Genomic DNA, 26,907 nt, shown 5'->3' with positions numbered 1-26,907 from the left:
GTGGGGAGAGCTGTTTCAGGGGAGCCCCCGGCTCAGAGCCGCAGGGGTGGGGCTTCTGGGAGGGGCGGGAGTGCTGGGCTGGCGGGAGGAAGCGGGGTGTGCAGACAGATAGACGTGGTCTGAGCACAGGTGTGAGAGCCTCCGGGGCAGCCCTGGAGAAGGGCGCTCCAGGCAAGAAGACCCTTGGGGGTTGAGGGCAGGGCCCCTGGAAGGCGGGCGGGGGACAGGGACAGAGAAAGCCCCCGCCGTCCGCACTGCTCCCTGGGTCCTCCAGGCGCCGAGGACCGCAGGGAAGAGGAAGCTGTTTTCACATCCAGTTCCGTGAAGGAAGAAGAGGGGGCCTGGCACCCCGAGGCCCTCCCTTCATCACTGAGCCTGGCTTCTCCCCCAAGAGCCCCAGGCTGCAGCTCAGATGCTGGCCTGGGAGAGGGAAACGGCGCAGAAACACGTGGCTCTGTGGGGTTTCCCGGGTGGCGGGACTGGGGGCTTCCCCGTGAGTGAGGGCACAGCTGACCAGCCGCCCTCGTGCCCCCCCCGCCAGGGTACCAGATCGCCTACCGCCTGGCCAGCAGCAGCCCTAACACGTTCACCACCGTGGAGGTCGGCGCCACCGTGAGGCAGTTCACGGCCACTGAGCTGGCCCCGGAGTCCGCGTACGTCTTCCGGCTGTCGGCCAAGACCAGGCAGGGCTGGGGGGAGCCGCTGGAGGCCACCGTCATCACCACCGAGAAGAGAGGTAAGACCGTGAGGCCCAATTCCCAGCCGGGCCGGGGGAGGGGAGGTCCCACGTGCCTGGGGCGGGTGGCTGCATGAACTGCGCGTTCTTTAGGCACCGCTGAGCCTACCTGGAGCTGGACGCACAGCGGGTCTCACGGCCCAACCCTCGCCCAGGCTGGGCTCTCAGGCCTGATCCTCCCAGGTTCAAAGATAGAGAGCTCTCCCCCTCCCCCTCCCCCTCCCCCTCCCCCTCCCCCGCGATACCGGAGCTTCCTGCAGGTTCCCCCCACCGGAACTCGGTCAGGCCAGCGCTTTCAGTGTGCGGGGAGCAGCCAGGGCTGAGTTTCTCCCCCAGGCAGCTCAGAGCCGCAGGCCTTGTTTCTTGCCATCCTCCTTAGGGTCCGTGCAGCCCCTCTGAAGGAGGGGGAAAGAGTTTTGCTCACGGTTTGATGTGACTTAAACCAAACCCGAGTGCAAGTACTGACGTGAACTCCCTTAAGGAGGCAGCCCTGTCCCCTGCCCGCCACGTGCCCCCGCCTGCACCCTGTCCCACAGCTGGAACACCTGCACCGCCAGGGCCTGCAGGGCCTCGGTCCGCATGGCTCAGGGAGAGGGGGCCCAGGAGAGCTTTGTCCCTTCCAGTGGGTCCGGGAGGGGCCTGAGAAGCGGGGGCAGGACTCAGGCTGCTCGGGGTGAGAAGAAACCGCCCGGCCGAGTGTGTGCTTCAGCAAAGGACGCTGATTAAGTTAGATGCAAGGGCCCCTGGCAGCCCATCACCTGGGGCCGGCAATCAATTGCTGCTTTACTTCACGCCGCACCTTCTAATCAGAATCGATACTCTTCATGATAAACAGTTAAAGAATGACTCCTCCCTCTGTGGGGCTTCTCTGTTGAAATCAATGGGGTGAGGAGACAGGGCGACGACGGGCGAGTGACCCCCACTCAGAAGCCAGGTCCCGGCCCCGCTCCCCGCATCCCAGTCCCCATTCCTGCAGGCACGGAGTGGCCAGTGACAGCCCCCAGGCACCCCTGCTCCACACGCCTTTACAGTTTCAGGCCCAGGTCGACTTCCAGGGAGAGGAGATCAGTGTTAAAGATGCACTCATCCCAAAATCAGAAAGCGGGAGAGAGTCCAAAGGAACCTGGAGATGCTCGGGGCGCCCAGGTGTCATTGAAGATGCCTTATATGGCGGTGCCGTCGGGGAGCATGGGTGGGTTCACCTCCTGTCTGTCTGTCTGTCTGTCTGTCTTTCTCTGCTCTGAGGATGGAACATTCCAAGAGCAAGCAGGGGTCTCCAGTCAGATCCAAGCTGGGGGCCGGCCGAAGTCAAAGACCCTCACATCCCTGCGGAACCAGGAACAGTCTGCAGATCATCTAATCCATGCAGCCGACTCTCTGGGCAGCCACAGTGCCTCCCCCTGCTTAATTTCACTGCGAGCCTCTCACGTGCCCCTGATCTGTCCTCTTTTGGTTGCAGAGCGGCCGGCGCCCCCCAGGGAGCTCCTGGTGCCCCAAGCGGAAGTGACCGCGCGCAGCCTGTGGCTCCAGTGGGTCCCGGGCAGCGATGGGGCCTCCCCCATCCGGTACTTCACGGTGCAGCTGCGCGAGCTGCCCCGGGGACAGTGGCAGACCTACTCCTCGTCCATCAGCCACGAGGCCACAGCCTGTGCCATTGAAAGGTACCCAGAGGGCCAGGAGGACCCTCCCCCGGGGTACGGGGGCCCTGCCCTCCCCAGCCAGCTCCTGCCCACTGTGTAGGGAGTCTGTGCAGGACGCGGGACGCGCCACGGAAAGCCCAGGTCTCCTCTTCTAGTCGGCGCTCCCGTGCCAGGACCCGGTAGTCCTTGCACCCTGCGTCCGCTTCCAGACGCCCACCCGGGCCGCTTCCCCGCCCGTCCTTCCGAGCAGCCGGGCACAGATGGTCTGCCCACACCAGGCCCCGGGGACTGACGAGGCACAGACGGACAGGCGGTGGGGCCCTGAGCCCGGGAGTGGGACTGACGCTCCCCAGTGCCCGAGAGGCAGAAGTCGGGAGGGACGGAGTGGGGGGCGGCGGGGAGGGCAGCCCAGCCTGCCACTGTCACCGTGTCACAGGCCGCAGAGAGGCCCTTCTCTGTGCTGTCTCTGCGTCAGCAAGGTGAACAGATCCCGCCTGGGGGCCGCCGTTCCTTAGTGATGGCTGATGGGGCAGGAGCAGCGCCCCGCACCCGAGCCAGCTGTTTGGTGAACTGCTGGGCAGGAGGGAGGGGCTGCACCGCCGGCCGCAGCTGGACCCGCTGTGTCGTGATCCCACCTGGGCCTCTTCTCTCGGCCGCCCCCCTCCTATGGTGAAGGAGCCTAGGGCTGGGAGGGGTTACGTCACCCGCCAGAATCCTACAGATGGAACAGTCTAGACGGGCAGGTCTACGAAGTGGCCTCGGGCCCTGCGTCCTCACGTCCGCCCGCGTGGAAGCCCCCCGCCTGGGAGGGTGATGGTGGCAGCCCGGGGAGACACCTTGGCATCTTCACTGTACTTCCCGCCCGGCCCTGGCGTTGCCACTTTCTGCCAGGCTCATGCTCCGGGGCTGGGGAGGGGCTACTAAGTAGTGGGTCCCACTGTCCCCCGTGGGTGCTAGAACCCTTGCCAGGACCTCCTAGGAGGACGGAGGAGGCCAGGACCATGGTTTCCTAGGTGGACCAAGGTCCCCTCATCGTTCAGAACGAGCCGCGTGCCGGGTACCGTGCCGCATTCACGTCCACCTCCTCGTGGAATCCCCGCGACAGCTCCGGGCACTGCCGTCCCAGTTCCACGGGTGAGGAACAGGGTCAGAGGTCGGTTTGGTACCTTGCCTGCAGCCCTGCCCAGCCAGCAGGGAGCACGTGTGGGCCCCCCTGGGCACCCCGCCCTCCCCCTCGCAAGGCCGCCAGTCTGCTGTCCGCTGAGCAGAGACCATGAGCTGTGCCATCCTCAGAGACCCCCGGAGGCACAGCTCAGGGCTGGGCTTGGAGCGTGGCGCTGTCACTCTTTCCTACATGTGCCAGCAGCGGAGCTGAAGGAGAAGGGGACCACCCCCCTGGTCCAAGGAGCCGGCACCGACAGGGGTGAAGCTGGTGCCCACGGCGGGTGCTGTCGGCTCCGGGCGGTGGTGGCCACTGTCACTGCCCGCCCGGGAGGCTGTGTGGCCAGCCTGCATCCTGACGGGATGACCATGAGCAGCCCGGGTGGCTCACAGGGACCTGCCGGCAGCTCTGCTTTGGCGCACGGAACGGGCGCCCCCTTTGGAGGTGACCTTCAGCGGCAGCCACAGGCCAGGAAGGAAGGCAACTCACCACTTATAGCTGCGGCCTCCTGGGACCCCAAGTGGTATACCTGGTCTGAGTGACTCCCTCATCCCACGATCGAAAAAGCTGTCAGCTCTGTCTGAAGATGAGGGATGGACGGTCCCCATGCACACGTTCTGCTTCCGGAAGAGCCGAGGTCACTGCCTGCTACTTAAAGGCGACATTTGTTCAGGTCCGTCTGCTGGCGCGGAGGGGTTTAGAACACTAGTGACAGTCACGGCAGCTGTAAGCGCCCTCCTCGTGGTGGGAAGATGAGGCTGGAACGGCATCAGTGTGGACGCGCGCCTCCGAGACGCTCCCCACGGCGACCTGGTGGTGAAGCCTCCCGCGCCATCTTCCCTGCCGTCAACGTCATCGCCACCATCACTGCCTCAGCATCACGCAGCCCTCCGTCAGTTCCAGAGCAATTCCCACGTGTTGTCCCACAGCTCGTCCACGTGGAGAGAGAGGCCTGTGGGGTACAGACCAGACTTTTTATTATTCTGTCGTGCAGATGAGGGCGTGGGGCAGCAGACGCGTCTTAAGCAGCGAAGGGGCCTCAGCTTCTCTGAATGGGGGAGGGGATCCCTTTGTGGTTCGGACATTCCCTGGGCCTGTAGCTCAGAGCCTCACGGATGCAAACCAGCACCCAGCTAATTAACGCGGGTCCAGATGTAGCGGGCAGTGCTTTTCATCTACACCCCAAGCTCTCAGCAGTCCGTCTACCCCTGAGTGGCCACGGGGCCTTGGAGGAGTGAAACACGGGGCTGGAGGAACCATCCTGGGGTTCCTCTCAGCTCCGGGTCGAAGATTTGCCTCAGTGACTGACAGCAGTGAACGGACGGCCAAGTAACAAGGCCCCCGGAGTAGTCAAAGCCTGTCCCCGCGGAGCCCGCCAGCCTTACGACAGCCGTGGGACCCGCAAGGCACAGCTCCCCCTGCAGAGGAAGGCACTCTGCTGCGGACACACCCCCCGGGCCAGGATTCTCCTGTGCCGGGCGAGCGTGGCCAGGATGCCGAGCTTACTTCGTACAGCACACTCCAGTGCGCTGGGCGCCCGGCTTGGTTAGAACGTGCCCTCGGCCGTAAGTAACCCCACCTCCTCGTGTAACCATGTGAAAGAAAGAAGAGCAATAAAATCCAACTGCCTCTCCTGTCAAGGAGCCTCCAACCGACCAATGGTGTGCTTGGGACTTCGCGTTGGAAAGGAGAGGTCCATGTTTCAGGACAGACAGTTTAATTTGGTGCAGGAGAGACTGTTGTCAGTTTCCTAATGGGCCAGAACCAGGACGCATGGTTCCTCCCGTATCAGTAGGAAACATGTCGCGGGCAGGATCCCGGCAAAGCGATGTCTTGCACACTACCACCGTGTCATCTCCCTTCCTGCTTCATAGTCCTGACAGCTACATTCTCCTTTTTTTTTAAACATTCTTTTTACATTTTACTTCTGCCAGTTGCATGAAGTCTGCTAGCGGCCAAAAAAACATAAAACGTTTAAACAAAAGTTTAAAACAAAAAGTTTAACGATCCACATCTCGTGCCTGTACCTACCTCTGGTGAATGTGGGTCCAGGGCACTGGGAGGGGTTGGGTCTGAGGGACCTATTTCAGCATCACCGGTTTCTGGTTGATGGTTGCATCCCATAGAAATGCAGTGTGGCTGAAGAGAAGAGGTCTGAGCACAGAGCCACGTGGGCATTCTGGATGTCCCTTTAGGACAGAGCAGTGATGGTGTGGGCTCCGGTGACGACTGTGTGTCCAGTAACCGTGGGCCCTGCTGTTCCTCTGAACCTGCCCTCTCCGGCAGCCTTTGGGAAGACAGGAAAGAGAAAGTAACATTTATTAAGCGCCTACTCTGTGACAGATTGCCAGACTTCATGAGGTGGGTTGTGTCATTTAACTTCCCCTGGAAGCGTGGGTATCGTTACCTCTGTTTTCGTAGATGAACTGAGTGAGACTCAGAGAAATTAAACGGCGTGCCCCAGTTAGGAGTGGCGGGACCAGAATTTAAATTCCTGCTTGGCCGACTCCAAAGTAGAGGCTCAAGGAGGCCTGGAAGAGTGAACAGAGGGCAGAACTGGGGGAAATCGGAGGGCTTGTTCCTTATTCATTTGTCAAGTAGTCATGGACTCCTGTTGTGCCCAGGGGCGAGCCCGGAGGGAGCGAGGGGCTGGGGTGGATGGGACGTTGAGGGTGTGCTCAGGGTAGAAGCTAGACCAGTAATCCAAAGGAGCAGCTCCTGCAGAGGATGGAGACCAGGAGGCGGACACGGTAACCGTGGTCACCTCTCCAGGGCGATGAGCTGGCCGCTCCCTTCACGGCCTCCGAGTCGCTCTTTGCCTGTTTTCAGGCGCCTGGCAGGGCTTCCTACTGAGAGGGTAAGTCCTGCAGCTCAGACTCCCAGGGACAGTCATCGGTCCTGTGAAAGGGGAGAGTCTGCACAGCGCAGGTCTGATGCGGGGGGCTCTGCTTCCCAGTCTCCTCGTCCCAGCCCATCTGTCACAGACCTGTCATCAGATGTCATCCAGCCATCAGCCATCCTTTACTGCTCCCCTGCTGTGCCCCCGACTCCTGGAGACCCCGGAGGTCAGGAAAGAAAGGGTGGTCTTCAAATAGCTTGACCTTCGGCCTCAGATTCCGAAATCATTAGAGAACAGTGAAGTACTGAATATAATGTAATAAGTCATGGGCACTACTATGTTCTAAATGGCAGTGTACTAGATAATAAAAGTGCTACATATAAAGACAAGGGTCATTTCCGGGGCACCTACCATGTGCCGGACCTGTGCTGATATTCACGTGTCCTCTTATTCAACCCTCCCAAGAAACTTCAGAGACAGATAATGTCACCCCAGCCATTCATCCCTTATGCGGGTATTCACTGAGCACCTCCTGGGCACCAGGCACTGCCATTGGTGCTGGGGACAAGGCAATAAATGAGGCCTTTGTCCCTGTCCCCAGGGAGTCCTGAGTCTTGTAAATAAGACAGTCGTCAAGGAAACAGTTAATGACAAATTGTGTTGGAGGAGACGAGGAAATGAACGGGGTGTAGGGGACAGTGGGCAGGGGACAGGTGTCGCCTGGGGCTGGTGAAGCTGACACCTGCAGGGCAAGAGCACTACGGCCCCTGCTCTGTCCCGAGCGCCGGCTGTGGGCCAGACTCCCGTCCGCCCGTCTGCTGAACTCATCCCGGCAACAGCCTCACGGTGTGGGCGCTGCTGTTCAGCCCAGATGGGGAGACGGGGTGAGATGGAGGCCGGGGGAGGAAAGACGTGGTCACCTCCACCGTTCATGAAATCCCTCCTAGGAAGCTGGGGACAGATGGGAACTTACTTGTCTGTTTTAACTGAATAACGGGTGTCGCCCAAAAACCAGACCGTCCTTCAGGGTGGGCCTTTGGAAGCGTCTCCCCTAAAGCCAGGGCCGAGACGGGGTTGCCCGTCACCGCTTTTCCTGGCTGTGGCATCGGGGCGCGGACGGACCAGCGAGCAGCAGGGTGCGGTCGGCTCTGGGGGGCTGTGAAGCGGGAGCAGCCCTTGCGGTGTCAGCTCACAGAGAACTGCTGCCATCGGCCTTACGCAGGAGGCGATGTGAAAACAGAGGTAGAGAAAACTTTTCTGATCATGGTTTCCAGAAATGGTTGTCAGTGTTTCAAAAAGCAGAATCCTTTCTCTAACAAAGTGTTACCCAGAACCAATTACAGACCAGATGGAAGTGGAGCTGCTGTTGGTTGATGCAGTGGGAACGGAGGCCCTGGAAGCCCAGAGGGTTCCTCGGAGTCTCAGGGGTTCCTCAGTGCTCAGTTTGAAAACCACTGGTCTACAGGCTGGATCAGAGCCAGGGTAAGGGTTGGTTTGAGGCAGGGAGGGCTGTGCTTAGACCGAGTTGAGGAAACTTGGAGATGGTTTGGACTCGAGGGACGGGGAGGGAGCGTCTAGAATCACGTCGGATCTTCGGGTCCGGGAAACCGAGAGGACAGCGGGGCCGCTGCCTGAGACACAGCCGCTGCTGGGAGGGAAGGGAGGACGCAGGGCCCTCCTCTGCTCCTCTGGAAGTAAAACCCGAAGGGCGGTGACCGCGGTCGGCCGGCCAGCCGGCTGCTGAACGGGGCTGAGTAGGGAAGCGCTGCCGGGAAAGTGGGTGAAAGTCTGTGTGTCGTGCACACAGCGGAGTTTGTCTGAAGCCTCAGTCGTCGGTGCGGCTCTGCGCTGGGCACACGGACCGTCTGGCGGGGGGGGGGGGGGGGGGGGATGGATGGATGGAAGGGAGGGAGGAAGGACGGAAGGGAGAGGGGAAGCCTGCAGTGGTGGCACCAAGGAGTGCATTAATGTCCCGAAAACCTCATCCGTGGGCCGAGGGGGACATCTTTTCACGTGGACAGCCAACATTGTCTTGGCCTTGCTTAAGGTGGGAGGCAGTGTTACTTCAAGACGAGACCCCTCTTCCAACGTCCGCCCCCCAGCCATTGACCCGTCCTCCGGTGGAGGGCGAGGGCCTCTGCCCCCTCACCGTGAAACGGGAATCGTGACGGCTCTACCCTGCAGAGCCGCCCTGCGGCTTAGATGGGCTGTGCTGCTCGGCGCTGGCACCGCGTCTGGCTCGGTCAGCGGGAGGGGGGGTGAGGGGGGCAGGGGCAGCCCCTGGAGCCGGGCCCCGCCTGGCACGGAGCTCCGCGAGGGAGCGCTCGGGCCGAGGGAGGAGGTGGGCCGGGCGAGCGCCTGCCCTCCGCGCTCCGGATGCTGCGTGCCGCGCCGGCGGGATTAGCGCCTGCTGAGAGGTTCTCCGAGCTGCTGGAGAGCAGCGATGTGCTGTGCACGGGTGTCTCTGACTACGGGAAGTGGTCGTCCCTCCCCCAGGAGCCCCAGGCGAGAGCTCCATCCCCCCGCTGGGAAGTTCTGGGCTCCCCCCGCCCCGGGAATCTCCTGTCTCCCAGAGCGGCCAGTGAGCCGGGGCCGGGTGTTGGGGAGCTGCTCCCCAGACAGTCCCGGGGGCCCGGCTCGCTGCTGCCCGGAGGGATTCAGCCCCGGCCCCAGAATGCCCGCTCCTCGCCGCCGCCCGGGCCCGCGGGCAGGCGGAGGTCTCCGCGGTCACTGGTCTCTTCCGTGTTTCAGGCTGAGGCCCTTCACCTCCTACAAGCTGCGCCTGAAGGCCACCAATGACATTGGGGACAGCGCCTTCAGCGCCGAGACAGAGGCGGTAACCACACTGCAGGACGGTGAGCAAGGGGGCCCACTTCCCACTGCCGCCTCTGCGCCCCGAAACCCTGGCTCCTGGACAGACCCACTCTCGTCTTGAGCCGGGAAGGGGTCACCCCGGGGAGTGGGGGGAGTGGCCGTGGGCAGTGGAATTCAATCAGCAGCAGAAGCTGGGCGCTCCTGCACAGCCCAGGGCCGTAAATCAAGACTTCAAGGGCTTCCACATGGAGGGAGATTTCTTTGATTGGCTTCCAAACCCCGACCGTCCATTAGCATCCCTGAGATTGAATAACTTATAGGGTCATTAAAGATAGATGTCGTGGGGTACCTGCGTTTTAAGAGGTTTTCCCCATTTTTCTCATTCACGAGCCACCCAGCTTTGTCACTTGACAGAAGCACAGTTAAGTGATGGAAGTGAGACCCCCTCACAGCTCCAGGTGGCTTTTCACCGGCCCTGTCCTGCTCAGAGGAATTGGGCCCGAAGGTCCATTGTGAGGTTGTTTGGCAATCGATAATCAAACCAGGCTCGGAGGGAGCCCGGAGACGGTGTCCTCAAGTCCACCCAGCGGACAGGCAGGTGCTTAGCTTGGAAAGGAATGCTGCTGCGTAACAGTGCTGGGCTCTGATCCCGGACTGCAGACCCCAACCCTTAGCTGGCCCAGCAGTGCTTTATGATAATCCGCAGACCCGCCCAGAGCACCCGCTCCCCCATTGAACACAGCAGGGGACCAGGCTCAAGCCAGCCCATCTCCGCCTGCTCGCCCTGGGACCCCCCCCCCCCCCACCTTCAGCTCTGCTCTTTCTGTAACCTGGAAGGGCAGCTTCTCCAACACCAGGCCACCAGTGACCTGAAGGACCGGCTCAGGGGTTCTGGGGACCCTTCTAGCTCTTCAGGAGCACGCAGAGGTTATTTGCAACAGAGCAGAAGCCACCAGGGCCGGGTCTCAGGATGTCACAGTGGGGCAGCCGAAAGGAGGCCAATCCGTCTGCTGAGACAGGGCCGCCCAGGCCCAGCGGGAGCAGAGGTGGGGGAGGGCTGTCGGGGAGGCCTGCTGAGCATGGCAGACACTCCAGAGGGCAGGGGTCAAACCGACCTTGTCCCCCAGGGAGCAGAGCAGAGCTGCCGCCGAGACCCAGCCCAGGGCAGACGTCCCTCCAGCCCCCGGAAGTCAGCCTCCGTCGCTGGCAGTCACGTCCGTGTGTAAAGCCAGGGGCGCTGTGGCCTGGCTTGATCATCTGTCCTGTTCAGAAGTCGCTCCGACCGGAGCACCTCAAAAAAAATGATGCCCCTCCTCTGGGGGAGGGGTGGCCCCCGGGGAGACCTGGGAAGCGCAGGGGCTCTCCGGGCACCTCCTCTGGTGTGAGCAGCTCCCCGTGGAGAGATCCAGACTCGCGTGTCTGTCTTGGGGGTCTGTCTTGGGGGTCCGCCTCGGGGGGAAGGTCAGGGACGTGAGCTGTGATCGCCCGACCAGGATGAGGTTCCTTCTCTCCTGGACACAGGCTGGCGGGTGGGGGAAGGGCATCCCCAGGGAAGAGGGAGGCTGGACGCTGGCTGGCCAGCTTCCCCGGGGGCTGGACCTGGCCCTGCCTCCTGACCGGGACCGGGAGAGAGCTGGCCCAAGCGGCCGCCGAGCACAGGCAGGACCGCCTAATCCTTGCCTTCTTCTTTCTCGTGTTTCAGTTCCGGGAGAGCCTCCAAGCTCTGTCTCTGTGACGCCACACACCACCTCGTCTGTTCTGATCCAGTGGCAGGTAAGGGCCCCAGAATCCCACGGTGTTTGGTAAAACCGTTCATGCGACCGCGTGGTCAGCTGGCACCTGCCGGGCCCCAGGTCGGGGTGGAGTGGGACAAAGGGGACACGCCAGTCTGGCTTAAACGCTGTGCGGGGAAATGGTGAGTGTAACTTCCAAGACGGGAGAGGCAGGACTGTCGTGGCATGCATGATGGACTCGTGCTCAGCGCCCTGAGGGGACCAGCAGGACGGCAAGGGGGGTGCCCAGAGCACAGACGGACTGAGCTTTGGAGAAGGATGCACACAGAGCAAGGCTTCTGTGGCAAGACTGGTTCACGTCCTGCTGGGTTGTCGTTTGTACAGAAATTGTTTCCAACCAGACAGAACATCAACAGGATGACACGTATCTTTGTTAGTTCCAAGTCTTTAGTCAAACCAAGGAACCTTCTCCTAAATAATCAGATAATCCCGTGAGCTGTTAACAGTGCTCTAATACAGCATCGAAAGGACCTGCTGCCCTCTCTTTGCCTTATTTCCACTTCTGGATCATTTTTGCTAACAGTGAGGTGCCTTGAGGACAGAAGTAACGAGGGGCAGAACCGCCAAGGACGGCTGCCCTGCCCGAGGGCGAGCCCAGCGGAAGGCGAGGGATCCAGCCAGGGCCTGGGGGGCTAATTCAGGAGCAGGGCTGGAGCTGGGCCGGGCAGGCACACAGACCAGTGGGCAGGGGCCACGGGCAGGGATGAGCATGGGCACAGCATCTGACCAACAAGGGAAGTTCCTGAGTCCAGAAGGGGGACTGCCGCCCTGGGCGGGGGCAGTGCCTATAGCCGGCAGGCCGTAGGGAGGGCAGACAGAGGGCAGGCGCTGTGGTCTGGGTTCAGAGCCACGGGGAGCTGAGGTCTGCCTAGGAGTGGCCGCTGTGGGCTGGGGGTCCAGAGCGTGGTCTGTGTGGGCATGACAGTCTTCTTCCGGGTTGATGATAATCGTCTAGATAATGCCAGAATCACAGCCAGAATCAGCGGGAACCAAGCACAAATAATGGTCTGGACGTGGCCTTGGAGAGTGGAGAGGGCTTCTCTTGGCCGGGTGCACTGCGCTGGCACAGGAAGGGCAGGACGGGAAGGGACAGGGAGCCCCAGGAGAGGTCCAGGGCCTGGGCTCGGTCTGCGGGCCCCAGTTTGCCATCGCGTGACTCTGATCCCCAGAGGCCTCTCTGGCCCCAGCTTCCTCCTCCGTACAGATAGGAGGTCAAAGGTGACCTCTGACGTCACTGCAAGGTCGCTGATCCAAGGCCCGTTAGACCTCTACAGCCCTGACTTCCATCAGGGTCTCTGACGGGAGGTGGGAAACATTCAAAATGGAAATTCAAGGTCCCAAGCCCTTCTGTTTCCCACCCTCCACTAACATGATCAACCAAAAGCAGGTAGGTCCTTCGGGCTGTGCTGAATTCTGCCAGGTTTGTGCTTTGTTTGCAGGCTTGGCGTCTGGCTTCCCGGTAACTAGGTGAGCTCCTTTTGTGTGAAGGCAGCGGCTCAGGGCTATGTCACCTCACTGCCTCCGGACACAGGGCTGTGGACGAGGTGCTGGCTGTCAGCCCGGCCATCCCGCCTCTGGCCACTGGGCTGCAAGCCCTCAGTTGCGGTTAGAACACTCTGTGAAGTGGCGAGAGCCGCACCAAAGGTGCTTGGCCTGTGTGTCCGTCAGCTGTCCCCCTTCAGACCCCAGCAGAACAAACTAATTCCAGGAAGCCTGAGCAGGAGGTGGTCAGTATGATGCATTGTGGAAATAAATGCCTGTCAACTGCCAGGCAATGGAAGTATAATTAAAATTACGAGTAATTTACTAAATCAGAGTGAGCAGAACAAAGGAACTACGTTTAAATATAGATTTGCATTCCAAATGAAATGTTTCACCTGTAAACTTTTTTTTTTTTTGTAATTTGTTTAAAAATGCAAACACTGCCTGTAACTTCAAGGCCGTTGACCCATTTGAATGGTCTGTCTGTCAGATTTGATTCCTCTTAGTAGGATGATCAATCTGTGCCTTTCGCGGGTCCAGTGCTGTTTGGAATCTAAGGATTTGCGTGTGTGTTCTAGGCAGCGGCGGCTCTGTGTCCACACTGAGCGCAGCTCATACTGCGCATTCACATCTCTGAATTGATCACAACATTTAAGCTGGCTGTTCTGAAACCTCCAGCGGGTCACACAGTCTGTCACTCAAATGCATTTCCCCTCGTGTGGCTGCAGTGGATTTTGAGGCTGTTTTCTATCAAAGAAAACGTCCTAAGGGACAGATCACATCACGCACGATGGACTCGGGGGAGGGGGGGACTCAGTGCCGTATAGGGCGCCTTCCTAAGAGGAGTGTTGCAGCTGCCTGGGCAGAGGGGACGGGGCGGTGGGGCCTCTTCAGGACAGCTCTTGGCCTTCGTTCCTTTCCTCACCACGTGCTCTGTTGTCTGCAGAGGACCAGCTCCGGCGTGGGGTGCTGAGCACCTTGAGGTGAACGGGACAGATTCCAGACCTTGAAGAGCTTCCGTTTAGTGCGTTGAGCTCTACACGCATTAGTGCGAAGCCAGCGGAGGGGAACAGCTGACTCTGACTGGAGGGAGGCGGGAGGTGACAGGATGAATGGTCCTCCTGATCTCGGGTGGCCTCGGCCTGCGGCGGCCTGAAGCAGCAGTTCAGTTCCCCGGCCAGAGATTGAAGTCACATTGCAGCTGTGAGAGTCCTGAATCCTGGTCACTAGACCAGTGGCCAGGGACACGGCCCTGGCCCATCAGCTTTGTAGAAGTGAATTCCCACAAAGAGACGGAAAGTTGTGAAACAAGTAAAGTGTTTATTAGGAGGAAAAAGGATATGTGTGAATAGACTCACACGGCTGGACTCAGAGAGAGTTGCACCCTTGTGGTAGTTTGAATCACTTACATGGGGCATTTCTTCCGGGTTCCCTTCGGCCAGTCATCTTGCTTTGCCTGGTTCTGAGTCCGTATTTGGTTTATCTCAGGGTCCTCCCATGTGTGCTCGCGCATCTCTTAGCCAAGATGGATTCTAGCGAAGAGGCCTATGGGTGGGTTGACATCACCTACTATAGGGTGGCACCCCCTCCCTTTTGACCTCCGAGGGGCCTTTCTGCACATGTGTAGTCGGGGCAGGTCTCCTTGACCTCACGAATGAGAAATACGTGGTCTCTTTATCTTTTATCTGGGCGGGGCTCAGCTTCTCTCTGCCCTTGTCGCCCCACAGGGGACAAACTCCAGCTGCTCTGCCTGGGGCCCATCTATCTCCTGCCTCACTCCCCCCAGTAAAGGGCAGGGAGACGGCTATCCAAACATCACGTACAGCCAGAGCAAAGGCTCGGAGGTGTGACGGCTACTGGGCTTCGGTGCTGTGCTTCCAGGGAAGGCACGCTGGAGCCGGGTTCTCTAGGGCCTCCTGTGCTCCGCTGAACCATCGGGACTTAATCCCACAGGCGTCAGAGGGAATCCCTGTTCTGTGCTCCAGGAAACGGAAGTCATGGGAAGTCATGGGCTCAGGCCTCAGGACGACAGCAGCTGAGTTCCAGCTCTGTCTCATACTCGCCGTGAGGCCTCAGACTCCATGTGGACCCTCCCCAAGCACAGGTCCCCCCAGACCTGCCCGGTCTGGGAAAGCCCGCTGCACCAGCCCCAGCCCGTCCCTGAGCGCTCGGCCAGGACTGAGGCTCGTGGTGGGAGTCCTGCCCCCTCCCCGCCCGGGACCTTCCCTCCGCTCAACCCTGCCGCCTACGAGACGCCGGCCCTCATCCTCCCGGCCGTCCCCAGCTCTCGGTTCCCTTGCCGCCTGCTGGAGCGGGCCATCAAGGCCAGTGCATTCTGACCAGCTCATCTGCATTTAACGGGGGCTTCGAAAACTGAAAAACCGCTCTGGCCCCCCAGAGAGCCTGCTGGTAGAATTTCTGACGTGCAGAAGGCAGAGTGAAGGTGTTTTTAGAGGGGACCCCAGTCCCTTCAAGCGTCTGCCCGTACAGATGGCTGATCCAGGATGAAGTCAGCCAGAGGTGGTGCTGCCTTGACTTGAGCAAACCCGGCGCACCTCCGCAAGCACTGACTAAGCACCTGCTGTGTCCCAGGCCTGGCAGAGGAGCTGTGGGAAGATAGAAACGAGCATGACACCAACCAGGCCCGGCCTCCACGGGCACGTGCTAGATCAGAAACCACAGGAACGGCGTCGCCAGGGCCAAGGGCTGGGAGAAAGGTCTGCACGTGCGAAGGGAGACTTCTGTTCAGAAGCCCCCTAGAGACCACCTAGGCCGGCTGCACATGTAGCAGGTACAAGGTTGAGCTCCGGAGGTTGTGCACCGGCCTGAGCCTGCCCTGCAAGGCCATCGCACAGCCAGGACTTGAACTGGGCCCACTGCTTCTGGAACTCTCTGTGTGTCACATGGAGCTGCCCTACTGGGACCTCCCAGGACACCCGGAGTCGTAGAGGCCTCTCACAAATGACAGATGGTTTATTCCAAGCTCGAGGGATAGAAAGTGTGGTTGAACCCTGTGCAGGACCCCGCGCAGGCAGGCAGGCCTTGTGCGTCGCCGTGGGTCATGAGATCCTCACTGAGTGAGACCTTCAGAGAGCCTGCCCTCCGGGCTGTGCGACCACCTGCCCCTCCTCCCCGGGGCTGGTACGGCTCCTGCTGGGAGGGCATCGCGGGGCGCACGGCGGTTTCTGGTGGGGCCAGATGTGGACCTGCCCGCAGCGGCAGCAGGTGTGCCTCGGGACGTGGGGCTCGGCCTCTCCTCACACCCCTGCAGGATCCTCTCCTCCTCGGCTGCAAGGGTTTGCGCCCGGGATCGGCAGCCTCCGCCCCTTCCCCCGGCCCCCGCACCCCAGCCCCCCTAGGTGTGGACACAGGCTGGGGACCGGGTGTTTGCCGCTGGTTCCAGAGCCACATTTGGTCCCCAGGGAGGACGTTGTTATTTTCGCAAACTCCCAGCATCCTGCCTATTTGATATTTTGGGTGAGTTGAATCCAGTCCTTCCCATTCCTCCCAAGCTCCCCACTCCCTGAAAGTCAAGTTCTCTCACTGTCATCCCTTCTCAGGCCTGTGTGTCTGTAGGGTCAGGCCTGGGCCTTTGCAGGCTCCCTGCTGGGGTCTGGGTGCCTGCAGCTGCCATGACCATAATCTGGGCCTGTGTAGAGGCCTGGAAGGTGACCAGGGTGACATTGCTGGGCTGGGACTTGAGACGGCTCTGCCCACCTGCCTGTCTTCAGCTCAGACCCCAGAGAGGGAAGCCTGGGATTTCTCATCGTCACCGCCTCTCCCTTCTCACCTCCTCTGCAGCAACGATGCCCCGGGACCCTCAGGCAGGATGCTGGCGTCATGTGGGTGGCCCGGGGCTCCCCGGGTGCACAGCCGGTGCCGCACATGAGCCTGAATGCGGGGCACAGTCTCCCAGGAGAGGGGAAGCAAAAGCCCCCGGGTCCTGTCTCTCGTACCCGGGCATCTTCCCAACCCCTGATCAACAGGCTCCTGTGGACTTGAGGACTCTCCGTTCAGGCCCGTCTCCTGGAGATCAGCTCCAGATGGGCCTGGGAGGGCCGCCCACGTGGGGAACGGCACAGGACCCAGCCTGTCCTGGCTCAGTGCCGATCGATGCCCTGGCCGGCTGCTCCTAGTGAACCCCCCTGCCGCCTGAGCCCCGCCCATCCCTGCACCTCCACTAGATGGGCTGCCTTTTCTCCCCCATCAAACCCCTCCTCCCGCGAGGGCCAGCTCCACGGTTGCGTGCCCTGTCTGTTTCTCTCTGATGCTCCAGTCTGCGGCGAGCCCTCCCTTTCTGGCACTGCGTGTGTCATAACTCAGGACATGTCATCGACCTGCTGAGCGGGTCAGCGCTAGAAGACGGGGCTGGGGCGTGCGCTGTGCTCCCCGGCAGTGGCTCAGGGCTCGGCGGTGCAGGCGGGTCCCCCCTGCAGCAGAGGAGCTCTGCTGACCTCCTGGTGGGCCTCAGCCTAGTGCCTCCACTGCGGGGACTTGTGGGGTCCAGGCCTCCCCCCTCCATCAGGGGCCGCATCTGTGAGCAAGCTGGGGTCCCCAGGGTCAGAGGCCCTGGAATTGCTTGGCCTTAGTCGGCAAAGGGCCGTGGAGAATGCATCGCCGTGCCCTGGACCTTCTCTGTACATCTTAGGTGTTGGGTGGAGAAACGTCTCTCCTTTTATTCTCACACGTAGACTTTTCCAACTTTTCCATCCGTTGCATTTTTTAAAGAAGGGGGTGAAATAAACGTCCTGTCACATGTTATAAGAGTTGTGTTTGAAGGGAGCCCTACAGAATAAGGATTGTAATTTGTCTCCACTGTAGCCAATAAGAAAACAGGACTAGAGTTGACGTGGCAGATTGCCGCCTTCCATCCTTATGAATAGATGCGTGTGTGTTGTACACACACACACACACACACACACACACACGATTTGCGTCTCAGCCTCTGTTGTGATGCATTAGCACCGACCCTGTCTCTGGCATCAGTTAGCGTTAAACGCTGAATGATGTCTGCCTTTACCACACGGAACCAATTTTTAAATAGGGGAGGGTGGTACAAAATAAAAACCCTAAAAGCGATTCTGAAAACAATTCTGTGAACTCTAAAGGGAGAAATCTGGGGAAAAAAACAAACAAACAACACGTCAGCAACGCCCCGTATTAAGGGAAGGATCTGCAACGCTGCAGTCCTCAGTGTGGGCCAGCAAGCAGAACAGGAGCCCGGAGGCTGGGCCGGCTGGAGAGAAAGCGGAGGGACGTCCCAGGGCGCCCGGTGACGGGCCCTTTCACAGGGATGCTTCCGCATCTCCAACACTGAGGTTTTGTCCATCAGAATTGGTAAGAAAGAAAAGGACAAAATTTAGTAAAATAAAATAAAATCAAAACCGTAACAAGAAACAGAGCCTCTCTCCTGCCCCCCAGTCAGACCCCCGGGCTTCACCCCTGTTCTCACCTCCCTCCCTGAGAGCACTCAGCTTCCCGAGTTCCTCGCTCTCTGTCGGTTTGGGCTTCGTTTTGGGAACTGCTGAGGGAGAGGACAGAGGGCCCAGTGCTGGAGAAAGTGGTCAAGGTCGTGGTTCAGCCACCGGGGCCGGACGGACAGGCGTGTGTCCCGGGGACCCTGTGTGCCCTGCTGGTCACCCGTCCACACACGCCATCCAGGAGACACCAGGTCTGTGCTGGTCCACCTTGCCTTTCATGTCATTAACTCTATGACTGTGAGTTGATTTTAAAGACATTTGCACCTGTGGGTGTCAGTGGCCGGCACTCAGGCAAAGGGGCGGCAGTGGTCACACCTTGGAAATGTTGGGGGTCTGGTTCCAGACCATCACAATGAAGAGATTCTGGCGATAAAGCGAATCACACGCCTTTTTTGGTTTCCCAGTGCATGTAAAAGTGATGTTTACACTATACTGTAGTCTGTTAGGTGTGCAATAGCAGTATGTCAAAACAAGACAGTGTACTTGATTGAATGAAAAATACTTCATTGCTAGAAAATGCTAACCATCATCTGAACCTTCAGTGAGTCATAGGAGTGACACCAAAGATCACCCTAACAAATACAACGATAGTGAAAAAGCTTTAGCTATTGTGAGAATTGCCACAGTGTGCCGCAGAGACACGAAGTGAGCAAACGCTATGGGAAAATGGCGCTGATAGACTTGCTCGGCTCAGGGCTGCCACAGACCTTCAATTTGTAAAACACACAGTGTCTGTGAAGTGCAGTACGGCGAGGTGTGCCTGTAGCCCGCCCGTGTCCCGCTAACGTAAACTTCACGTCGATGATGGTTCTGAGATTCAAATTCAACTGGGTGCCCGGTGTTTGCCTTGGCTACATCTGGCAACCCTGCGAGGGAAAAGCAAAACAGGGGAGACTCACCTGACCTGGCAGTCCCTGGGCTCTGGTTTTGCGGTTCTGGCCTGACAGTCCGCAGTGTTCAGAGGGGGCCCCAGGGTCCTGCTAAGGCGGCCAGAACCAGAAGGGAAGAGGCTGGAGGCGAGCCAGCCCCCGGGTCCTCTGTGCTGGGTGTGGTGGCTGAGAAAGGTTGGGAGGGAAACGGAAACAGAACCGTCCTGCCCCGGAGACCAGCTCCCCGTGCAGCCACGGAGGGTCCAGAGCCAAGGCCCCCACGTGCCCAGCAGCACAGCCCCGCCGGCCCCCCGGTGGGCAGAGCCTGGACCGGCTCCTCAAGGAGACATGCTCGGGGCCATTGGCGGCCCCGACGCGGCCCTCCTGGTGGCTCTCTGCCCCTGAGCTCACGCTGGGGTCTGTCGCCCCTCAGCCAGGAGCAGTGTCGTTCGATTGGATTTGCTGGGCTCCTCCAGCAAGATGGACACGCGTGGATCGTCCACGTGGCGAGTGCACTCAAGTTTCCCAGGCACGCGTGTCTGCGTCTGATGGGGAAAATGACCTGCCGAGGTGCTTGTCACGAGGTGAGGGCGTCACCGAGGACCCGGGAAGCCCCGCGAGGACGTCAGGGCTGCAGCAGAGCCGCAGCGCAGCGCCCGGGCTCGAGCGAGCACGCGGCAGCTCTCGCTGGTGAAAACGTGGTGACTCTGGCACGTGTGCGCGTGTGTGCAGGGCCCGCTGTGTCTCGGGAATCTCCCTTGCTGTCTGTGCTGTCCTGCTGGAGAGTTTGGGGCGCAGAGGATCCTGCACTGTCCACATCCGCTTGGTTCCTGGGTTTGGGACCGAGTAGCAAGAAGTCACAGAGAAGGGGCTCATCTGAACAGCCAGATCCTCGTGGCGCCTGGGTTCAGGGACTAGGGTTGAAGGGTGAGAGCTTGGACAGCAAAGCACGCGGGTGTCCCGGGGCTGCCGTAACAGGTCACCGCCAACTGGGCGCCTAGCACAGCAGGGACCTACTCTCCCACGGTTCTGAAGGCCAGAGTCCAAGATCAAGGTGTCGGTCAGCTCTGAAGACACGGGGAGGCATCCTCCCTGCCTCTCCGCAGCTGCCGGCGGCCACGGCAGTCCTCGGTGCTCCGTGGCTTCTAGACGCATCCCTCCCACCTCTGCCTCTGCCTTCACATGACGTCCTCCCTGTGTCCAAATGTCCTCATCTTATAAGAATCTTTGGGCCTCTTTATAGTCTCAGCATTTGTCAAATAATTGCTAGATTGTATGTTACCTCTTAAAATGTGCTTTGTCTTCATGGATCCATCACGTTGAACATTTAGGTGCCCGTGTGAATTAACTATTATAATACCTGATGGCGTTCACGAGTCCAAAGTCTGTGATTATGTTTGCAAGCGATTTTGCTGTCAGTGCCCTTCAAGCTGGAAGGCCGTCCTGTTGTCTTCGTGTCACTGGAAAGACCCAGAGAGGATTGGTTTTGATGTTGTTGTTTTTTTTTGGCAGAGGGGTGGGCGGTGTTTAGTCCCGAGCTTGTATTTGTAGGACTCAGGCCTGCACACCTGCAAATGTTTGTGTAGCATCGATTTCCAGACGTGTAATTGCTGGATTAAAAGGCAAGTGCGTTAAAGACTTAGACAAATAAAATGGATTTGCCCTCCAAGAAGAAGCCAGTCATTGCCTTAGGGCCCTCCCTACCACTGTGTGACCTCTTCCTAACTTGATTACATCTGCAGAGACCCTGTTTCCAGACGAGGTCTCACATCCACAGGTACCGGGGGTTAAGACGTCAGTGTATCTCTTGGGAGGACACAGTTCAACCAACAACAGAGGGGCTTTCCTACCAAAGCTGTGGCCTCCGTTCAGGCACCAGGACGCTGTGTACCAAGGCGCAGTGGCATCACTTAGGCAGTGGCCTTGTAGAGTCACAGGAATCCAGGGGCCTCGTGACCCCTCCAGCCAGGGGTCACGGGCATGCTCTTGGTCCGTCTGTCTGGTCACAGTTTGGGAGGTTTGATCCTTTACTCGCTGAGGATCCCAGAGGGGAAACTGGAGCCCGAAGCCCCTAAGACCGGGGTCGGTGCTGCGGCCTCACTGGGATTCCGTGTGGAATGAGACGACCTTTCTTCTCCTGACAGATCTGTCAGCCACAGGGAAAGGGATGGTTGGCTGGGCCCTGCCTGACCAGCCCCTGCACCCAGTGTGGGTGTGCACGGGTCCTGGGCTCACATTCTCCCTCGAGCTGACCTCATCACTGAGCTACCCGTCACCTGGCTTCCACCGGGTTCTTAAGAGTCAGACGAGCTCCGCCGTCACGCGCTGACATGGAAGAGGGAGGTGTGGGTTCCAGCCCTGCGCCTGAGTCGGGCAGAGTGGGGGTGACCGGGCACGCGGAGGGGTCAGTGAGGGTCCCAGGGAGACGGCCACGGCCTGGGTGGACAGAAGGGACAGGGGCTGAGGGGACGGGGTGAGGCCAGCGGCGGACGAGGCGGAGCCAGGCCACATCCACGGTTCCCTTCAGGTCCTGGGTTGGCCCGCTACGGGCAGCTTCCTCGCCCGTCTGTGACCTGGGCCACGGTCTCCAGCCTCAGCCCTGGGGCTCGGGGGTTTGGGCCGGACGTGGATGAGACGCCCGTGCCCGCACTCAGGCGCCAGGAGCCCCAGGCTGCGGGGAAGCAGCCACACAGCAGGCTCTGTCCCCGAGTTCCCCGCGCTCCTCATCCGTGTGACACCTGCCTCTTTGCTTGCAAACAGCTGAGGGCCCTCCATGTGGACTGGTGAATCCCTCCTAGCCAGGCGGCCACATGAGAATCCAGGTCCCCTGACTGTGGTGTCTTTGCAGCCCCCGAGGGACGAGAGCCTGAACGGCCTCCTGCAGGGATACAGGATCTACTACCGGGAGCTGGAGAACGAGGCGGCCTCGGCCACTGAGTCCAAGACGCTCAAGACCCCCTCCGCTCTGCGGGCCGAGCTCACAGGTGAGCCCTCTCCTCGCCCTGCACGGGCCCGTCAGCAGGGAGGTTCCTGTGACCACGGCGCATCTGCTCCCGCCAGGCCTGGGCCTCAGGGGCTGCAGGAGGTGCGGCTCTGCCCCCTCCCGCCGATGGTGCGCACGGCCCAGGGCACAGCGAGGTGCCGTGAGCAGAGGCCCCCAGCCGGTGGGGGACCAGGGAGGCTGCCTGGAGGAGGAGCCATCTGCGGTGATTGTCGGGGTACAAGGATGTCACCGAGGATGTGACGGGAAGCGGGGGATGCAGGGCCCAGCGCAGCTCGGTGCGGGTAGGCAAGCAGAGCGGCAGGGGCGCAGGCGGGGCAGGGGTCAGCCGGCCAGCGCAGGGCGTGTGCCGCGTGGGGCCTCTGGGCCTCAGGAGGAGGCGCAGCCGGGGCTGCCCCAAGCGGAGCAGGTTTGGGGCGCGCGGGGCAGCTGCAGGGAGCCCCGGCTTCTCTCCCGGCTCATCTGCCTGCCCGCCTGCACCCCGCCAGGCCCCTCCGCGGGCTCTGACAGTCCTTCCAGCGGCCGTCGAGGGCGCTCTGGAGCTGCTGGCGAGGCCGCCGCGCTCCCGCCTCCTCTCTCTTCCTGGCGACCCACACACCGTCAGAGGAGATACTTGAGCCTTAACGCCTGCGCGCCGGGGTCGGGGGAGGCCGGCCGGGAAGCCAGGTCCTGCTCGGGCCTCGCGTCTCGGCGAGGGTCACACGTGCTGCGGGCGGCTCCTTGTGCCCCCTCCCCAGCCCGCCCTTGGGGTCTCGGGGCTGCAGCTCGGCCCCGGCCCCGCCAGGAGGAGGACTGGCTCAGTCGTGACCCCCAGTCTCAGCGTCACCCCGGGTGTCCCTTGCTGACGTCCAGACCGCAGCGCGCGTCTCCCTGGGCTGTGTCACAAAATCAGATCCGTGGAGTAAGAGGGCGCGGTGGGGTCTGTGCCCCTGGTCCCTGTGTGTCGCCTCCTCGTCCGCTTCAGCCCGGGGCCCCACCTGAGCACAGGTAGCCCGACGAGGTGCCTGTGAAGACGTTGCCCGGGAGACGCCGCCCTCCGCCTCCCCCGCGCTGCGTACGCTGCCTCGCGCCACGTGCGCGCTTGACCCGTTTAACCTGAGGGGTGAGCACACGCCACCCCTCGCGGGCCGGGGGGCCTGGCTGGTTCGCCAGGCGGCACGGGGGCCCCGCCACGCGGGGGGCGCAGAGGCTTCCCGGCCCGGCCCCTGCTCCGCGCCTGCGGCCCGTCATGGCAAGAGCTGTTCCCTGCGTGCTGACCGCCTTTCTGCTCTGCTTGCCCCTAATAGCCCAGAGCAGCTTCCAGACCGTGAACAGCAGCTCCACGTTAACGACATACGAGTTAACGCGTAAGTGACGCCGCCCTCAGCGGGAGCCGTGTGCCCGCGTGACCGGGAGCAGCCGCGCCGCGCGGCCTCTCTGGGGTCCGAGTGGAAGCCAGCTTGGACTCGTGGCTCTCGTGTCTGGAATTCCCCCTCCAACACTGCCTCGCAATATGCCGGAACCGCCAGGGAGACAGGAAAGGAAACTTCTAGAAGCAGAGGCTGGGAGTGGGGGTACCGGCAGCTGGTCTTCGAGTTTGGGACAGGAGGAAAGGCAGAGCGGGCAGATCTCCTCTCTGGCTCCTTCGACGTATTTTTTAAGCCCCTTTATTATTGTGGTAAAATACACATAACACACGATTTACCATCTTCACCATTTTTCAGTGGCATTAAGCACATTCACACTGTTGGGCAACCATCCCCACCATCCGTCTCCAGAACTTCCTCACCTTCCCAGACTGGGACTCTGCCCCCATGAAAGACGGAGGCCCCTCCCCCTCCCCCAGCCCCTGGTCCCCACCCCCTGCTTTCCATCTCTGTGACCCTGGCTCCTCCAGGGACCTCACAGAAGTGGGATCACACAGTGTCGGTCCCTCTGTGTCTGCTGGGTTCACTTCTAGTTTCATCCGTGCTGTAGCGTCAGGGTTTCCTTCCTTCTCGAGGCTGGGGGACAGTCCACCGCATGCACACACCCCATTAATTTATCCATCCGTGCGCCGTTCCTCTTTAACCAAACCGCTTCCCCTTGGATTCCTGGCTGGGGATGGGTTTCAGCAACCGAGTGCAAGGCTAAGGGGCCCCGATGCGATTCACTTCAGCACAGAGAAGTGGCTGGATTAGAAAGAGGATAAATGGGGGAGGGGGAGCCGGCCCTCCCCCGGCCCCAGGTGTGCAGGCCAGCTGACCAGCCCATGCCCTTTCATCCCGCCACCACCTGGGCCAGCTGACCAGCCTGGCAGCCGGGGCGGGGCTCACGGAGCTGTCCCACCTCCCCAAGCATCACCTCGTCCATCCGTCGTGTGCTCGCTCACCCCCCACCCATCGCTCCCTGGTTGTTTCCTTGTCTCTCCGCCAAGTCCCTCCTGGGCCGGGCACTCCCCCAGACGTGACCTCCCTGAGGACCCAGGTGAAGAGTCCAGTGCGGGCCCGGCCCCAGTGAGGAGGGCTCCGTCCCGGGGTCTCATCCAGGCCCTCCAATCGTGGTTATGAAGTACGGGGCCGGGGGGAGGCCCCGACCACGCAGCAGCGTCCACTCTGGCGTGTCTCCGTGGATTCCCGGGCCACACGAGCCCCGGGGTTGAGACGAAGCCTGGTTGTTTGTCTGCCAGCACAGCTGGACCATATGGACAGAACCTTGACCATGAAATGTACACGTATCGGCAGACCGAGGCCTTTGAGGTTTTAATGGCCGTGTCCTGGGAAGAAAATGGCATGTGAATCCGGACACCTTGCCCAGGCCAGGTAGCCAGGCACGAGCTCTGTACTAGCCAACATGGTGAGAGCAGCTGACCTCTAAGCCAAAACATTCTGGAAGGTTCTCTCCATTGTGTGGCTTTCCCGAGGCCCCAGGTGCATGCCGGACCACCTGGGTGCGTGGTTCCTGCAGATCGTGCCTCCCAGCGAGCGGCTAGCTCAGCAGAGGTGCAGCGGATCTGACCCCCAGGCCCTCCCTTGAAGGTGGTCAAGGTTCTGCCTGCCCTGCGGGACCAGGGTCTCACTCCGTCTGTCCCTACGCTTATGGAGAGATTCTGGACCAAAAGGCAAGCCCGGGCCAGGCCCTGTGTCCTAGCTTCTTTCCCTCAGAAGAGGAGCCTGCCGTCGCCTTTCCCTGAGTGCAGGATGGGTTGCGTCTTTGCCTCACGAGTGTCACTAGTGCCGGGACAGAGGGTGGCAGGCCCCTCGCAGACCTCTCTCTGCAAGAAAGAGCTCTTCCCCCGCGTCTCCTCAAGGGGCACTGGTCCCCCAGCGTGGCTCACGGAGGGAGTTTTCTAAGAAAGGGAGGGGGTCCCACCAGCTGACCCCTGTCCCCTGGCCCTTGCAGATCTGAAGAAATACCGGCGCTATGAAGTGGTCATGACAGCCTACAACGTCATCGGCGAGAGCCCGGCCAGCGCACCCGTGGAGGTCTTCGTCGGCGAGGCCGGTAGGTCCCGTGCCCACCCCCAGCCCGGAGCTCAGGTGCCAGGAGCGTCCGCCTCGATGAAGGTCACTTTGCTGGCGGGGGCAGGAGGCCTCCGGTCATGGCTGGAAAGAGGCCAAGGGCTGGGTGTCCCGACGGGGGGAGCGGCCAAGTCTTGCTTTTGAGATTCAGGGGTGTTTGACGTCTGGATTTATCAGGACCTGCTCTAGGGGAGCGATGCCGTCACCTCCGTGGGAACCTAGGTGTGTGGGAACCTCGGTGTGTGGAGGGGGGACGTTTGTCACCTGCCGTCTCTGGCTGGGCCCGGGCAGTGGCCCCAGCGCTGAGTCAGCCTGACCATCTGTAGCAGCCCCTTCCCAGGTCTCGAAAAGCCACGTGGATCCATGTTTGTACCCCTTTTAGGGAAGAGGTGGCCCCTGGGTTTGTTTCAAGGACCGTCCCTTCTGTGGGGCTAACCCACAGGGAGACGTCGTGCCCTGTGTGGAGGCCAGAGTGCGCCTGCCCCCAGCTGCCCTGCAGCGAGCTGTGCCACCTGCCCTCTGGCCCACAGAGCGACCCCGCCCCTGACGCCCACCGCCCCGCCGACGGCCGTCTCCTCAGAGCTTGGCAGATAGCCTGGGGGTTCTGCTCAGATCTGCTGGTGCGGAGTTGGGAGGGTGAAGGATGGTTGGAATCCCTCTGAGGACAGAGACCCAGGCTTGCAGGAAGACAGAGGTTCTGGTCACTCGGCCGGCGCACAGAACACATCAGGTGACCTTTTGCAATTTGGAGAGGTTATCATTGTGAACCAATCAGCACTGAGGGCCTAGCTTCGCAGGACTTTTCTGGAACGGTCCCACAGTATTTTCGTGTAAGCGAGGATAAACCAAGTGAGCCACCAGGAGGTCGCATTGGCCTCTACACAGAAGTCTGTCTGGGGGCAGGTGGAGGTTCCTTGGAGCAGGTGGGGCAGGGGCCAGGCGTCCCAGGAGGACGTGGGCCTGGCCACAGAAGAGCCCACGCGGGCAGAGGGGGGACGTGGCAGGGAGGGGACATTTCAGGGAGGGGACGTGGCGCGTGCCATCCGTCAGAGCAGGCACTCTGGGCCCTCGCTGGGCATCAGTGGGGGCCTTCGTGCCACTGGGTTGAGGGGCACACGGCCGGCCAGCTGGGACCTGCAGAGCTGCCCTGCGCACCGCCAGCCTGCACTCCAGGGAAAGGACCCAACCTGCGGGGGCCCGGGCGCTCCGGACAGGGCCTCAGGCCCAGGACCAGGGCAGACGTCCAGAGAACAGGGCTGGAGCCTGGGCGGGAGACCCGGCCGGCACTGGGGCCGCAGCCAGCCAGCGGGCGACCGTGGGGTGTGCCCAGTTCATGGATCTCCTTCTGCGTTTGCTTGTTTGTTGTTTGTTTGTTTTGTGGTAAAGCACAGTTAACGTGAAATGTGCCGACCTCATCACTGGCAAGCGTCCAGCTCAGGGGCATGAAGCACATTCCCCTGTTGTGTGGCCACTGCCCACTCCCCCGTCTCCCCTAGGCTCCTTCATCTTCCCAAACAGGAGCCCCTCGCCCGTCGGCCGACCCTTCCCTCTCCCCTCCCCCGCCCCAGACGGCCTCTCGTTTACTTTCTGTCTGTGAGTTTGCCTAGTCTAG

The 26,907-nt window shown here is 60.9% G+C and overlaps 1 protein-coding gene across 1 annotated transcript in view; it reads left to right on the top strand.

The window, feature by feature from the left end:
• Positions 1-26,907, top strand: part of SDK1 (sidekick cell adhesion molecule 1) — a 539,910-nt gene that overhangs the window by 454,087 nt on the left and 58,916 nt on the right. Inside the window, exons 28-33 of the mRNA XM_059896610.1 lie at positions 542-736; positions 2,196-2,397; positions 9,129-9,232; positions 10,894-10,964; positions 21,664-21,799; positions 25,177-25,278. Of these exons, the coding sequence (XP_059752593.1) occupies positions 542-736; positions 2,196-2,397; positions 9,129-9,232; positions 10,894-10,964; positions 21,664-21,799; positions 25,177-25,278 (810 nt within the window). The remainder of the gene's footprint in view (positions 1-541; positions 737-2,195; positions 2,398-9,128; positions 9,233-10,893; positions 10,965-21,663; positions 21,800-25,176; positions 25,279-26,907) is intronic.

The sequence above is a fragment of the Balaenoptera ricei genome, chromosome 15, assembly GCF_028023285.1.
Source record: "Balaenoptera ricei isolate mBalRic1 chromosome 15, mBalRic1.hap2, whole genome shotgun sequence".
NCBI classification, from domain to species: domain Eukaryota; kingdom Metazoa; phylum Chordata; class Mammalia; order Artiodactyla; family Balaenopteridae; genus Balaenoptera; species Balaenoptera ricei.
Note: the sequence above shows the minus strand (reverse complement) of the source record. Positions and strands in the feature narration are given on the sequence as shown.